General features: G+C 37.9%; 1 protein-coding gene across 1 annotated transcript; it reads right to left on the bottom strand.

Moving 5' to 3' along the window:
• Nucleotides 1–2,809: 2,809 nt before the first annotated feature.
• Nucleotides 2,810–16,484, bottom strand: LOC140247924 (prostatic acid phosphatase-like). The gene is made up of 10 exons (XM_072328125.1): nt 16,371–16,484; nt 14,948–15,043; nt 11,540–11,626; nt 10,804–10,956; nt 9,437–9,535; nt 7,961–8,056; nt 5,446–5,578; nt 4,366–4,448; nt 3,411–3,517; nt 2,810–2,966 (listed from the first exon to the last, which is right to left on the bottom strand). Exons 1-10 carry the CDS (start codon nt 16,482–16,484, stop codon nt 2,810–2,812), a joined length of 1,125 nt encoding a protein of 374 aa, XP_072184226.1.
• Between the last annotated feature and the right edge of the window lie 274 nt (nt 16,485–16,758).

Genomic DNA, 16,758 nt, shown 5'->3' with positions numbered 1-16,758 from the left:
TAATTTCTTGAATAATATAAAGTAGGACGAAACTGGAATGACTCCCCAGTTGCTGGCTCCTTTTGGAGCACTGCCTCCCTCACCAGTTCAGGAAGTTGTCCCAGTCTTCATAAGGGAACAGCACTCCTTCAGAAGCATTTTCCAGTTTTGCTCTATGTTAAAGCTATAGCTCTTCAAAACACTATAATTTAAATTATGCTCTTGAATTAGTCCTGTCAAATCACTTTACAATGAATAAACCTAGAAAAAATACTCAATTGCAGAATACATTTGGGTTTCATCCTTTATAAAAGAAAGCTACTGTTAAGGAAAGGTAAGTTACTGCTTTCTGTAATTTTGTTTTGCTGTACTGACGAATGTTTTTTTTCTGATAGAGATCAGGAGACTGTTGTTCATACTGATGGAAGTTAATGAGAAATTTCAGACTGTAGTAACATCACAGTGTGGGAGGAACTGTTTTGAAAGCTAATCACGCTGTATTTCCTGGAGGCATCACCTAAAGGTAAGACAAAATGAGAGAATCCTTCTTAGCATATAACCTTGTTCTCCGAAGACACGCCGAATATATCACTACTACTTGAAGAAATGTGTAGGTCATACTAAGTACAGAAGAGCTGACAGATTTGCTTCCATTTGGATGGAAGTAGGATGGGAAAGTCTTTTGAAACTGTGAGCTGATCCACACTGAAAATTTCCCAACAAACAAGTGCAGAGAAATGTTTTATCTCCTTCCCAAATCTATTGAGCAGTCTTCACTGCCTATGTTCCATGCTGTGGTCATCATCACGTGGGAGAACTTGGCTCTGATTTATACCACTCTCAAACATTGCTACTGGTCTCTGGTGTGACCTGTATTAGCAATGCTTTACTAATCCCTGTATTTCCCTATACTGGGGTCATAAGTCATCTCCATGAGCCTTCAATTAAGCATATTTTGGAAGCAACTCCATGTTTGGGAAATGGCATCTCCATGTAAAATAATTATGTAATATTTTTTGAACTCAGTCACACCCTCCCGTTCCTCAAACGCTCAGATGCCTGTACAGTTAAAGTACTAACAGTTGCATTAGCAAAGGACAATATTTGATATGATTTTTGACAAAGTTGGAAACTGGTTAAGGCAGTGAAATTGCAGTTGTGTAGCATAGGTGTAAATCTGATCTGTACACTCTTTGTGTTCAGCTCAGCTTAGTTTCCTGGTGTTACACACCAACTGGCCCAGCCTAGATGCATTAGCTAAGAATCAGTACTACATTTCTTCACTGCTCACTTTGATTTAGCAAGGAACGGTCCCTCTGAGACCTTGCTGCGCTGTGCAGGCTGTGGGGCAGTGTCCAGGAGACTGCAGATGCTGCTCATGTCTAAAACTTCCTGCAGAAAAAGAGTTATGAACTCCAAAATTAGGAGCTGACTCCATCAGTTACTGATAGAGAATCATACTGAACCAGGATAGAATATGGGTAAGAGTCAGGTTTTGATATCACAATATGCAAATATTTTTATTTTTAGTCGATATGTGTTGTCAGCATTCAGGATTACCAATGAAAGCAGTTGTGAGTGGTGATGCTGGGTTTGGTGTAAAAGCCATTTAACTTTTTTTACTGAAGTAAAATCTGGGAATCGAAACAATGCTCAACTCTTGTGCTAAACTTGAAAGCTAAACATTTGGGTTTCCCCCATCATCAGTACTCCAAAAGGAAAGTTAGAAAATGTAATATGGAGATACAGCCAATCTACTAAGGTACTGCCAATGTGTATCTGTATGTTTGACATTCTGGTAAGTACTAGTTTTGTATACTATTCAATATTCATCTGATCTGATCTCTGAATGTCTTCTAAAATCAAGAGAATGCATGGTGATGGTAATTAGCTTGGACTAATACTCTAATAGTAGAATGAATTAGCACAATTCAGTCCATTTGGATGTGCTTCTTCAGGAATTGGAAGTATTTTTGACTGCACTAACATCAGTCAAATCAAGAAAAAGAGAGAAAGAGAGAAAGAGAGAAAGAGAGAAAGAGAGAAAGAGAGAAAGAGAGAAAGAGAGAAAGAGAGAAAGAGAGAAAGAGAAAGAGAGAAAGAAAGAAAGAAAGAGAGAAAGAAAGAAAGAGAGAAAGAAAGAAAGAAAGAAAGAAAGAAAGAAAGAAAGAAAGAAAGAAAGAAAGAAAGAAAGAAAGAAAGAAAGAAAGAAAGAAAGAAAGAAAGAAAGAAAGAAAGAAAGAAAGAAAGAAAGAAAGAAAGAAAGAAAGAAGAAAGAAAGAAAGAAGGAAAGAAAGAAGGAAAGAAAGAAAGAAAGAAAGAAAGAAAGAAAGAAAGAAAGAAAGAAAGAAAGAAAGAAAGAAAGAAAGAAAGAAAGAAAGAAAGAAAGAAAGAAAGAAAGAAAGAAAGAAAGAAAGAAGAAAGAAAGAAAGAAAGAAGAAAGAAAGAAAGAAAGAAGGAAAGAAAGAAAGAAGGAAAGAAAGAAAGAAAGAATCCTAACATATCACAGAGTCACAGAATCACTGAATCACCAAGGTTGGAAAAGACCTACAAGATCATACAGTCCAACCATCCACCAATCACCAATAGTTCTCAATATATAATATATATATATAAATACATATAATCTGCTTTGATTCTATTTCACCAGCAAGTTGGGTGAAGTTAGATAAATATATCAATGGAGTAAAAATGATGGCCATGAATGCAATTTTGTCTTACTGGGTCTGATGTTCTTTCATTTCAGACCAGATTGTTAAGAAGAAGATTCAAATGAGCTCTTGGTCTTAAATCTTGTCCCCTAAACATTTAACTTACCTCATTTTATGTCCTACACCCTACATTCTTTTGTCCAATGTTGTACAAGGACTGGGGAGACCAAGTGAGTAAATCTCTCCAGTGGACAGCGAAAACTGCATCCGGGGAGAGTAAGAGGCTGAGGATCTCTCAAAGTATTATTCCGGTAGTACATTTCTATGGTGTATTGCCTGCTTAAAAATGATCAAAATAAAGTTAGGTGTGTGAAACCACAATTTCATGTCATAGTCATTATACTCTGGTATGAAGATTATTTGTCTTGTTAATAATATGTATCATTAATACTCTGAAGAGATCATAAACAATAAATGGTTAGTATCAATTTACATGTAGACTGTCTTATGGACAGAGAGCTGAGGAGCTAAAAGACAAAGAGGGTAGATTTAAGCCCTCAACCGTAATGGAGCAATAGAGAAAGATCTCAGGCTGCAGTGATGTGGTTCTGCTGCTGTCAATAATCGCTAAATTGAGTCCAATTATAATAAAATCAATCTATGATCTTTTTGTGTGTGTGTGTGGTGAACCTTGTGCATGAAGTTTAGTTTGTCTGGGGTAGCAATACATTTCTTTAAGTAAGAAAATACATGCTAGCAGTACAGCTTGCAGATACTTGCCCATTTTTTTCCTGGTAAAGTTCAAAGAAATGACAAGCACTATAAGGAGGCAATTTCCCATTGAAAACATGGAGTGCCATCTGTAAGGCAACAATGGTGGTTGCATGCTGTAAATAGAAAAAAAAACAACACAACAACAACAAAGCATCATTAAAGGGCTACTGAAAATCACTGCATGTATCTGTTACTTAATAATAAGTCTAATGCATTATCCGTACACTTAATATTACCTATTTGACTTCATTAATACTTGCCTTCTGCTGTGATTAACAAGCACTGTTCTTTTCTGGCTGTACCAACTGAAATGCACCAAATGAAATGTATGAAGTATATATATTTCAGTATTAATAAGTATTAGGCACCTGTAGGTCTTGCTGCAATTAGAAGGGGGTTGTGAAAACTTCTTTTAATAATAAATAACTGGTGATTTTTCTTGTAAAGTGAACAGAATTTGAAGCCTGAAAGGTCTTTGAGTGATATATATAATATACAGCTCATGATCAAATAGCAATTTAGGAATAGAGCAGTCTCAGAATTTCATTTCCTTATGAGAGAGTCTGCACATTCTAAACAAAGACGTAAGGTCACCGTTGAGTAACTGCCTTCATAATACCTTCTAAAAGAGCAAACTGCAACTTTATTTTTTGTCGCTGTTCTTAACTTTTACATCTGAAAAAGGCACAGGAAGCAGGAGGTATGTTTCTAAATTACCTTTGTTTTTTTTTCGGTTCTCTGCTGAATCAAAACAATACTGTACTGAAATAAGCTATGCCATCAGGTGGAAGATGGAGATTTCAAAGTAGTCTCCATTCACTACAGAATGAAAACAATCCAGTCGTATCTAAGATTAACTAAATAGAAGTGCTTGTATCTGTATTTCATGCAGGAAATGAAGCTGCATGGCTTTCACTGCACTTAATAACTGCAGAAAGAGAACTTTCAAAAAAGGACTCACCGCAGAATATATAATCATTTTTTGATGGTGTGAAGACTTTCTAGCATCTGACATATGCTTTAGGATAGTTTTTAAAAGAAGACCTGGAAGAAAATAGAGAAACACTAACAGTGATTGAGATGCTTTTTGTTAATGCTTGGATCATTTGGTAATATTTTAACACAATCTGTCTTTAACTGCATCAGAGTTATTCTACTGGGTTTAGAGAATTTGTGCGGAATGCCCCGATATTATCTTTTATCCGAGCAGTGGATCTAAATCTGTGTAAAACGTGTCTGGGATCCCTAATAACTTCTAGAGCAATGATAATAACATTAGCATAAAATTGGAATCTTCCAGGAGTTAAAATTCTAAAAGAAGTGTATGCTAGCAGAACGAAACATACCTATTATCTTTATCTAATGGCATACTTTTTAATAGCAATTGGTAGAGGTAATAGCAAGAGGAGAGGTTTTAATTTCATACTTAGTTTTGTATGTTGGAGCTCCAAAAAAGGCAAACAAATTAATCCTTGCTTTATATGTGAGCTGTCCTTGTAGCTCACAGAACCTGATTGTAGAGTGGCAATATAAAGCAAAAATGAGGCCAAAAAGTTGTCAGTGGATGAATGGAAGACAAATAAGTGACTAAAAAGGATTTATCTTAAAATTTCAGCAACTATTTGCTGAGAAGAATAATAAAGCACAGAATACTATCATTTTCATATACACAGTAATGGAAAATGAAGACTTAGGGAGCAAAATTACCATTCTGGAGATAATATTTTGAAAGATAACAGATAACATTTTGAAAGCTAAGCATGCTGGCTTACATTAAATTCAGAGCTGATTCAGTTCAGCAAGCATCTGTGTATGATTTGGGGTTTCTTATACAAGATAACCAGAGTGATATCTCCTGTTCAATGTTGAATTAGGATGTTTGTGATTCATATCCTTACCATCTCTCTTCTCATTAGTCAAAAACTTTAAGTACCATTTGCCAGTGTCTATGTCACACTGTCTTTTACAGCCATATCTATACGCTCCTTTTCTTCTTTCCCATTGTACTATTGATTTTAAGTGGGGTTAGAATTCAGCTTACCTCCCTGCAAACGTGATTTTTGAATTTGTTTGTGGAACCCAAATTCCGCCTGCAGTAACAATTCTGAGAGCTTTATCAGCTTGGTCCTGACACCATGAGTAGCCCAAGCAGGTAAAGTGTAATTGTTAATATCCTACAATGAAGAAAGAAAACATGATGATTTTCTTGTTGGTTCCCACTGCTAATTATTTTTAATTTTATTTTGGTACAAAATAGAACAGATTCTGAGTATTTTTTCTCAAATAATGTTTTTCTTTATAACTGTATTTTGCATTTAGACAGCTGTGGAATTCTTATTTCTGACATCCCACTTCTTAAAACAGTTCTGAAGGGCAGTGTTCAACAAGAGGAGGAAATATAATACTGAAAACTATTATTACATAAAAAGCAAATGGCACTATTTATGCCAACTGCTAATGCAGTTGTCGGTTGCAAAAATTTCACCTTGTGATTCTTCTTCAACCATCTACTGGAATATACCCTGAAATCTTTACTGAAACAAATGCTACAGGGATATAAAGATTTAAGGCTTGGCACCTTTGGACCAAGATCCAGAAATTAAGTAAGAACATACACGGCTGTAATTTGGATGTAGTGGAGAATGATGTATGCCTATCGAGTATAGAACACCTACTTACTCCAACTGTGCTGGATGCTGATGCAATCCTCTAGCTAGAATATAATGGATTCATTTTTTGTTTTGGGATACAGCCCAAGATAAATTAATGGTGGCAACTGTGAGAAGGAAATAATATATGCCAACACTCCTGGTTTCTACTGCTCTGAATTCCTGTTTAAAGTTGTTATCCTTATTTGTTATGAACTTGAGTCAGAGGGCTGAGCTCACCAGGTGGAGCCAACTACTTAAAGATAGGATTTAATTAGATAAGTGAAACAATGTAGCAAGTTAGGTTAGATTGGCTCAGGTCACTTTTTTCTTTTAACAAATGTCGTCTGTGCCTTGAGAAAAAAAAATAAATCTTGTTCCTATGCTGTTTAAGACAATGCTGCTGGCAAGCGAGCACCTCGGTCTACAAGTCAGGTGACGCTTAGCCAATAATAACAAATACAGAGATGTGTGCTACTGTAGTTTTAGTAATTTCATTAACTTTGTAATTTAATTTTATTAAAAAAATTAAAAAATGAAAAAACTCTCTTCATACACTTGAGAGGGCAAAAGTGACTTTCATGGCAGATGTCTTAAATTTATATCTCTGTTGTCTTCACTGAGTAATATGGAACCCTGGGGCTCAATCAATCTAACACTAGAAATAATAACCCAACTAACTGGTTTAGCCTTCCAGCATTTAAGAAGCTCCCTGTTGGGAACTGCCAATTCGTCATGTTTCTGTAGTGGCATGGGTTTGTTAGTATGATATAACATTAAATGCTGTGGTCCTGAGCTGTCCTGAATTTGGGCAATATGAAAAGGTGACTTCACTGAAATTACACTGAGGTACACCAAAATGCATTCATTTAACTCAGGTCCTGGCTAGCACCGCAGTCAACTTCACTGATCAATGCTGGACTTTCAGAAACTGAAGGATGGAAGGTAAACTTATTAGCACCACACCCAAGTAGTATATGTTGGCTGTGGAATACATCTTGAAACTTATTCAGTTTCCTAGGGGCTATCCTAGTGTTGATGACCAATATGTTATTAATATTTGAATTCTAAAGTAATTGTGCTGTAAAGCAGTTTATAGCAAGCTCTACCTGAAACACTATCAATGACATTTTTAACACAAGAAAGCATGCAATTTTCACTTGCTTCAGCTGACATAAGTCAAGACTTGGATGTGGCACAAAGTGGGGCTGGTTGCTAAATTAGGAGCATTTGAGGTTTTTTTCACATTCCCGTCAGAGATACCATTTTGTGGGACCCACATACCCATGACAGTTGTGTATCAAAACACCCCCTTTGCTGCAAAATCTGTGCTTCTTTGTGATGTGCATGGTCTCTTTGCTTGGAACAGGCTCCCAAGGTTTTGCACAAATTATCTTTTTTGGCCATTTCAGTGGCTGCTTAATTCCTGAAAATACTCTGACCACTGCTGTCTCTTTGCAAATTGAGCCTTATTGTAGGAATTGTATAAAATCTTTGTGGAGGGATGTTCATGTTATCTGTCAAAAACAAGTTTTACTCCCATGCATCTTTGTGATGGGGTTCAAAGAAGTAACAAGACAATTGTACCCAGATGTATGTTTTTGCTTAACTGTGCATGTGCAATCACTGACAAGATGTTGCATTTGGTAGGCCATTGGTTTGGATTCATTATGTTGGGGGATGACCCACAGCATCCTCATAAAGTCACAGTTGGATATTCAGCTGTGAATTTGATGTTGGCTGAGTGTTCTGAGGAAGGAGCTGAAAATTGTCTGTGGTTCAAAAGAATTGGAAGCACCTTCTTTTTCTTCTGAGGTTTTTCAAACCACTTAAATAAAAGCTAAGACTGGTTTTGATAAAGTGTAAGCATTTATATTGAACCTTGGGATTTTTCTTTGTATTATTTACCTCATATTGTAAAGTGTCAGAGATCCTCAAAATTCTTTCACTGTTCAGTTTCTTCAGTGGGTATCCAGTGTGAGAGGCTAAAAACTTGAGAAAAGACTGGAATACAAAAAAAGGAAACTTGTATGTTGCACACAGGGCCTTTCTACATCAGTTTTACACACTTCCACAGTACACAGTACTTTTTAGAAACAAGATGGTCTTTGCACTTGGTGCCTAAGCACTGTGCCATTGTCTAGTGGAACTCACAGGCAGGCAGTTACTACCTGTTCAAGTGGACCCTTTTACATCCTGCATGCTCTACCTGTTTTCATAGTCACCTGGCAGACACCAAATTAATGCTTGTACAAAAACTTATTAAGAGCTTTTGAAACCTGGCTATCATCCTACCTTCTAGCTATGGCCTTCTTCCCACTTCTACATCCCAGGTACAGGTTTTCATTTCTGGTTCTTCTCCCAGCCATTTTTGCTCTCTCCTATATCTTTCATGTTGTTTCTTGAGTTGTCAGATGCATGGCTTCTTCACTCCCACCTTGGAACCTGCCTTAAATACAACCCCTACTACTGTTTTAGTCCTAAAGCCACCTACTGATCTGAGTGATCTAAAGACATAGGATCACATAGTAATATTGGAGAGATTATGATATCAGTCAGTGAAAGAGGGTGCATAAACCAGGAAATCTTAAATATGCTAATTTATAGCACTAGTTTTTATTAGGGAAGAAAAGAAATGAAAGTTTTCTTTTAGGCTGAAAAGACAATACAGCCTTTTCATCTGCAATAAGGATGGTAATCTAAGTTTAAAGTACAGGAATAGTTCATGCTTGGTGGGAATGTTCAGAAGAGGGTAGAATGGATCCAGATGTATGAAGAAGTCTGACAGAATCCAAGAAATGTTCAGTAGAAGTGTGATAAACAGAATTAGTCTGATATTGGCCAGATCATGGGAAAACAGGGGAGTATAATAATGCCATTTTGATTAAACCCACAAAGAAGAAATTTGCAGTAGAATATGCAAATGATTACATACTCGTTGCAAGTAATTTGATGTTGGTGAAAGAAAGGAAGGGATATATCACAGATGCAGGAATGTAATGTAAGTATCTAAATGAAGACATTAGGTGTGAGGCATGAAAAGGTATTGAGGAAAACACTGGGACTATTATATAAAAAAAAGTGTTACTGAGCAATGAGAATTTTGTGGTAGCATCTGAACTGGCAAGGAGTTACACAGAAACATCAAAGGAGTTGCTAACAGGAATAGACTGAATAGAGATAATTATTGAAGTGAGACTCTGATCTGAGTCTTGGTTTCCTGTGCTCCATTAGAAGGTAGGTGTAATGTTTTCTTTTTGAAGGTAGTCAATCATTTATCTTTTCTATGACTTGCAGTTTTCATTTGGTGGGGATAGTTCAGTCTAGCTGGCTCATAATGTTGCAATATTAAATAGAAGATTTGCAGAAATTAAAATACTTTACCCTGTACTGCTTGAGCTGCTTTTGGAAATCTCTTGTTGCAAAGGTTTCTCTCAGAAGCTCATTGTATTTTGGGCAGTGGAAGAAAGGTACATGGAGCAACTGAAAATGAAATTGCAAAACATTAGTTAGGCAAGATTCTTCTTGTTCTTGTTGAACACAGCCTTCTAAGACTGTTGTCCTGATTGGCTGCACTAATTAAAACAAGCTGCAAAATTATTTGGGAGCGTTGTTTTCTTGGATATTCATCTTCAGGACCATAAGAGTCATATTGATGACTACTTACAAAATAATCTTTACATGCTTGGAGGAGTAGTAGGTTCAGCAGATCAAAGTAAAAGAGTCATATACAGAAGAGTGAATTTGTCACTTGACAGAAGACTAACACGAGCCCTCATGTACTGTTTTGTGCTTGGCTTCCCCAGGGATGATTTCACTCACTGTGTTCAGTCTTTCTTTAAACATACCATTGCCTTTCTACTATGAATTACAGCACAACAGGTGGACTACAATAAGAGTCTTTGTGCATACTCAGGTGTATTAAGTAGACAATGCAGTTCCATTTACTTCAGCTAAATCAAAGAAGCTGGAAAGGTTTCTATAACTCATCTTTCCTTTGACACTGAGATATTCTTCGTGCTTTTTTCTCTAATATGATCTTTGTCCTTTTTCCTGTTTATACTTTTATGTTAAAAGTGCTTTTAAAAAGAACTTGGGAGTCCTGAAAGGATAATTAACTGAGAAAGCTTCAGAGCAGCTCCTCAGGCTTTTTAGAAACATAATCTATGTCTTCTAGAATGTAAGAAAGAAATTCTGAATTATAACCGTGGTTCATGAACAGGCATAGCTTTACCAATAAATAAATGAGGGATGCTTGTTTTGGGTAGAAGGATACGTGTGGTCTCAATCTTACATGTATAAGCAGCAAAAATGAATGTAGTCAAAAGACAAGCAGTAAAAAAGTAAGCAACTTGTATTTACGACTATTGTTTGATTTGTTTCTTTGATCCCCTAGGCATGAGTGAGGTGCAGTACCTGCTTCCTGAGTGTGACAGTGGTGTTGATGCTGACCAGGTGATGCTGACTGTTTGCTGGAGTAGTACCATCTGTGGTGGTGTCAGAGCATCTCCTGACTCTATACTAATCTGCATGCATGCACAGGAAGACATATGTCTCTGTATCTTCCATATTCAAGCTGTCATCACTCTGAGGTGAGAACCAATGCTTCATGTCCCTGTTCAACTAAATTCCCTGTCACACATCGTGTTAACTAGATTTCTAAGCCCACAAGATCTCAAATATGTGTAAACCTCCTGCTAGATATTCTACTGATGATCAAGGGAAAGCAAGCGCTTGTAGTTTATACTCACATTATCATGTGACAGTGGCACTGTGTGAACTGGAATTGGCTGCCAAAGGATTCTGGGGTTCCAAATGAGTCCTTGTGTTGGTGGATACAGCCCAGCAAGAGTTGCCTGAGCACTCATAAGCGTTTGATCACAATCAGTGCTTTGGACGTAAATCTGAAGGAAGAAAGGATTTTTATTTATTTATTTAAGGTAATCTCTCCAGTTAAGTTTTTTTGCTTAGTAGATAAGATGGGGTCTAGAATTGTGCTAAGTAAGCTGGCATTAAAATGGAGTGGTGTAAAGAAAGAAACAAGGGAAAAAGAAAGAAGCTGAAATAGGGCCTTGGAATAAAACTTTGGTGGACAGAACTGCAACTTGGCAGCTGCTCCTTTAGGAGTCCTAGTGAAAAACATAAGGCTACCTTCATTTGACCAAATGAATTAGGACATCATGGATGCACTGAGCAACTGGAAGTGGAAACTAAGCTCTGTCTGTGCTGTAAATGGAAAAGTAGAATTTGAGATCTCCAACACAGATACTCTGTCATACAACTGTGAGGTATCTGAGCCTTACAGCTTTAAAAACCTTGTGCACTTTTTTCAGCTTACCATTAGGCTCACTCAAATTGAGCCACAGCTTCAGGGATACTTTGAAATCACACCCAGTTCAGTAGGTTACCTCCAAATGTACCAAGTTCAGATTCGCACAGACCCAGGCATTCTTCCTGGGCATCTTCCCTTCCAGATCCAGTACTTGCCTCAGACGGTTTGTAAACAACACTCAGGAAATAGGAGTATCTTCTCCGCATATACTGTCCAAGCTCATACTGTTGCTGTATGCCAAACTGTAGAAGTAACAGAATAGTGTGAGAGCCTCAAGAAGTGTTCTGTGCATCTATTTCTACAAACCAAAAACTATAACAGCTGTCATAAAATGTTTCATTTCTAAAGGGAAGATGGAAAGAAAAGAGAAAAAATGGAGTAAAGTTGCTGTGTTGACAGTATTGGAAATCCAGCTTTATTATTTTCTTATTTACGATATGAAACATTCACTACATGAACATAGTCTCATTAATAATCATTTTCATTAGCCACAAGGAAAAAAAAAAATGTAGAGAAAAGATGTTTGCACTCAATCTAGATTGCATGCAAATGAATATCATTACTCTCTGTCTCTGAAACTCGCATCTTAATAAGTTAAACTGAGATTCAAATATTAATGGACAAAAAATCAGAATCCCCTGTGCATTTGGCTATAGCTTAGGTAGATGCAGCATTCCGCAAAGGACTTAGTAAAGAAATACCATCTCTGTAATGATCCTAGTGCATCCATTGTAGGCAAAGGATTGAATTTATCATCCTAGAATGCCTGAATTCTAAGCTAAGTGAATTCTAAACAAGGTAAGGTTTAGAGCACTTCATTACAGAGGCATGGGAGTTTACATAATTTAAAAGAGATTATAAAGGAAAATGCAGTATTTATACTAAAATACATGTATATAAATTAGCCAGGAGTGATCTGAAAATTGTAAGGACCATCTGGGCTAAAGTCTAAGAACAACCTTTCAGTGCAACAGAAGCAAAAACATCTGACCGGTTCAAAGGCAGAGCTTGCTAAACGTATGAACCCAGATTGTATGATGTGGCTTTTTTGCCATGGCAAAGGCCTGGATTTGATTGCTTAAAAGGTTCTTCTTATTTCTGTGTGATAAGAATTGTCAAATTAAAAGCTACTAATTAGTTCCCTGAATGCCATATTCACAATAGGCTTCACCATAAAGGTTATCTCTACATTCACCAAGAAACGTCTTCCTGAGAGATGCAGTTTTGCATTTTGCTTTTCAGAAAGCCATGCGGTTGTTTATCCAAACTAACAAGGTTAGCTGATGGGAGGGTTACTTAAAGTAGGTACTGATGTGTTCTAACAAAGCTGTCTGGTTTCCTCTCCGTTCCTGGCTCACAGTGGAAGGGTGCAGACACAGCAACTAACAGACTATGAAGGCAGGTGCAGGATATGAATCCCACAGAGTATCACCAGAGATTCCACATGGAAGCTACACTTTTGGCTTTCACAAGATCTTCTAGTCCGGAAAGACTGAAAATTTTGAATAGAGAACTGAGTATAAGTTCTCCATGCCCCTGGATATTTTGGTGCAATGTTAATTGTTAACTATAGTCTAAAACTCTCGATTCTTGGTTCTAGCCTGAATGTGTTCCCAGCTTTCAACTACTGGATCTTGCAATCTTTTTGAAGGACATGTTGTCTGCCATCACAAATCCTATTCTCAGAAAGATAATCACCAATAAAATTGAGTCAATGGCTTAATCTCTGTGTTAAATGAGATAGATGGCAGTTCTCTACTCTCACAACAAAACAGATTTTCTAGCATAAGTGCTTTTGTAGCTGTTTAGTGAATATTTTCCAGCTTACCATTATCATTTTGAAGAATCATGACATGAGAATCACATGCAGTGTCCCCATAATGGTCTCGTGACTGTGGTCTTTTTTACTCGTACCTGGTGTTTCCTGGCCTAAATTGAAATATATTCAACTTTGCTCATGTAACCATTACTTTGCACTGGGATCTCAAGTATGGTGATTATTCACTGCTTCCCACAGTCCTCTTCTGAGTCATAAGATCATAGGGTAATTCAGGTTGAAAGGGACTTGAGGAGGCTCCTGGTTGAACCTCCTGCTCAGAGCAGTCAGAGGTCAGACCAGGTTACTGAGGGCTTTATCCAGAATACGAGGCATGGCCCATGGTTTCATATGTGATTGCTTCTTACAGTTGCTGAAATTGTGCATCCAAAGTTTCCTAGGGTATGTATGTGCTCATCCTAAGTTTCTGCCTCAGCTTGTCTAATTTGTGTTGTTAAACCCTGACACCAGGGTCTTAAAGTCTCCCAAAGCTTACGTAGCCTGAAGCATGCTGGCAGGTTGTGCTGAACTTGCATTGCATACATATGAAGTGCTTGAGTCATAGCTAAGTTAAAGCTGATCCTAGCCACCTTTGAAACATTCATAGTTGCTTTCTGCCTTATGACCCTTGCTGCCACAGCTCTTACTCCTTTTTCTTCAAGGGAGATGGTGTAAGAGGAAATAGGCCTGACTTCGCCTCAGAGACTTGGTATGTCCTCCTGAGAACAGAGTGGAGGAGGAGCCCCGTGTGCAGTTTGCTCTGTCATGACTCTGTTGGAGACCTGGCCAGTGACAAGTTCTTCCAGGAGAAAGAAACGCAGTCATTGTGCTGTACCTGCTGGTGTGTGAGCAAACTTACTGAGCAGACAGCTCTCTGAGGCACACACTCAGCTTGCAAACATAGCTCACAGACTGTGAATGCACACACAATAGCTGTTCTTTTCTGGTCCTTTCAGGCTTTTGGCACCTCTAAACCTCTTTGTGAGGCTGCCTGATTTCCAAATCCTGGACAAATGACTTGGGCATTTTTCCACGCCAGTGTTATATCTTGGGGGAAAAGGAATGAAAGCACAGACACAATAGAAAGTGCTGATGGGAGCAAAGCAGAGGTAGGTGTAACACCCCCTACTTTCCCTGTATTCCTTTGAAGCCTCCTAATAGCACAGGAGCTCACCCTTTGTACCATTTACAAGAATAGGCATCTAATACTAATAACAGTTAATGGAGAAACACAGTTTCTGCAACTGAGATCTGCCATTGCTTGAATGGCTGCCAGTTAAGAAGACCAGCAGCTGGTACTGGTATGCTAGCTCAATTCCACTTATATCCCACTAACACCTAAACCAGATGAGCTTTAAATCAACTTTCTCTCACACAGCATGAGGGACACTTTTGCTAATACTGATTTTAGTAGTTCACAAGCTGGGAAGCACTCCTACCCATCAGAAATTGTGGGTGGTTGTGAGCACTTTCACCACCTTGGGTTAAAGCTATGTGTTTGATCTCAGGTGAATTGCCAGTGTCTGGCTCCTCTCAGAAGATGCCAGTCTGCAATCAGACAACTCAACGTGCCCTGGTGTTGGACCAGAACAGCCAACTCAGTGTCTTTGATATCACTATTCACAGCTGTAGCTTCCCGGTAAGTTCTATTTACGAGATCTGCGTATGGCATCGTAACAGGGACTGTCTCCAAGTTAAAACCAAGTGCTTCAAAAACAAATATATTTCTGTATGTTAACAAACACACCTTAGTAAGCTGTCCGTATCCGTGCTGCCTTGCAATTTCTTTGTGCTTGTCAGTTGGAAAAAACTCCTGTGGGGTATGATCACCGTGGTGAAACACCTGATAAAACAGATGGAATTCCCTTCATGTTACAAGTCTCTTTATGGTGGGTGTAATAGTGCAGACCCAACAAATATGCCATGACAGTGAATACTGTATCTATGAATACTGTATCTAACAGATACTAAATGTACTCACTATATTATCTGTGCTCTAGATCTACACTAGGTCTGCAGTACCTGCTGGATTTATGTAGACAGGTTTAACTCCTCCTTTTTAGTTTGCAAGTTATAAATAGTTCTATTTTTTTAATATATTTTAGAGAGGTTTTATGTATTTTAGGAGGTACAGGCTATAGCATTGACAGAGAGAAAAGAAACAGATGCATGTAAATAATTTTCTGGGAATATTGGAACATTAATATTTTGGTAGGACTGAAAGCTCAGAAAGAAGCAAAACAAACTACTGCTGGAGGTAGAGTTTCTGTGGCTGAGTGCTGCTAAGCACTCTATTTTGACAGAAATTAGCCCTAAAAAGCCATCAAAAGAGGATGAAAGGATCTATCATCTAAACGCAGGCTAAACTGTTACTTTGAAAGCACTGCACATGTTCTGAAATTTCCCTTCATACAAAAGGTACGTCTGTAAAGGTACAACAAGATTTTTCATTCCTGTGATGGATTCTCTCCTTGTCCAACGTTATTCTTGTACATATATGTCATATCACTCTAAAATTTTACCACCAGATTTTTCTTTTTTCTTTATTTCTCCAAGTAGGGAGAAACCCTAATTGAAACCTATAGGTAAAAAAATGTACTGATAATTTATATTGCCTGTGCAATAACTCAGAGCAGACCACAGTCAGGCCTTATATAAACAGCAGTATATCAGTCTTTGCAAGTAGTATTCATTTTACAGCAGAAGTTCTATGTTGTGTATTCAGTACCATGAATGGTATGTATGCTCGTCTGGCTTTCACACAGTGAAATCTGATTTGCTGGTTAATGCAGTGAAAACAGAGGAAGAGTAAGAATTCTTCCATGGCAAAGAGTATTTTTGAAAGCCACTGAAATTTAGTTATGAAATCCCATTTTATATTTTAAAAGCACTGCTATGCAACTCTTCTCCTATTGCTAAGGAGAAAAAAGGCATCCAGAAAGTTACTTTCATCCAGGACCGCACAAAGAGATAACATTATAATATCTTATTTGTAATTGGGGATTGTTCTTTGTGCAATGCAGTAGTGAATTCTGAGTATGCAGTAAACACTTTGGTATTCACATACCCACAAATAATCCTCCACACACACACACACAAACACCAGATCACAAAAAGAATGACAGGTTTTTAAGTCTATTTGTCCATGAACTATATAACTATATACTTACTACAGACACAAACTTCAGTTTTCTTTTTGCTGTGGTTTGGTGAAGAAAGATGCAGAAGAGGCAGAATGTGAAACACAGGCTCCAGATTCCACACACCAGCTGCCTCGATCTCATCCTGAGGGTAAGTAGCTTTCAGCTCTTTTGCACACCAAGGAAGGCCCCTGACTGGACGTGGTGATACAGTAGATATGTGGCTAAGAGGGGAGGAGTTGGCTGTGCTTGATGGAGTCCGAAACTGTGATCTTCCCCCCTCCTCCCTTTTCTCCCTTCTTGGGTCAGTGTTGGTCTGCAAATTCATACAGTGAAAACTGTATTTTGCACTTGCACTCAATTTCTGAATCCTGTGTATAATGGGACAATTTCTGAGCCCACCAGTTCCTGCACCAGG

Source organism: Excalfactoria chinensis, chromosome 2 (genome assembly GCF_039878825.1).
Source record: "Excalfactoria chinensis isolate bCotChi1 chromosome 2, bCotChi1.hap2, whole genome shotgun sequence".
Taxonomy (NCBI): Eukaryota; Metazoa; Chordata; class Aves; order Galliformes; family Phasianidae; genus Excalfactoria; species Excalfactoria chinensis.
The sequence above is the reverse complement of the archived record's forward strand: the minus strand, read 5'-3'. Positions and strand labels throughout refer to the sequence as shown.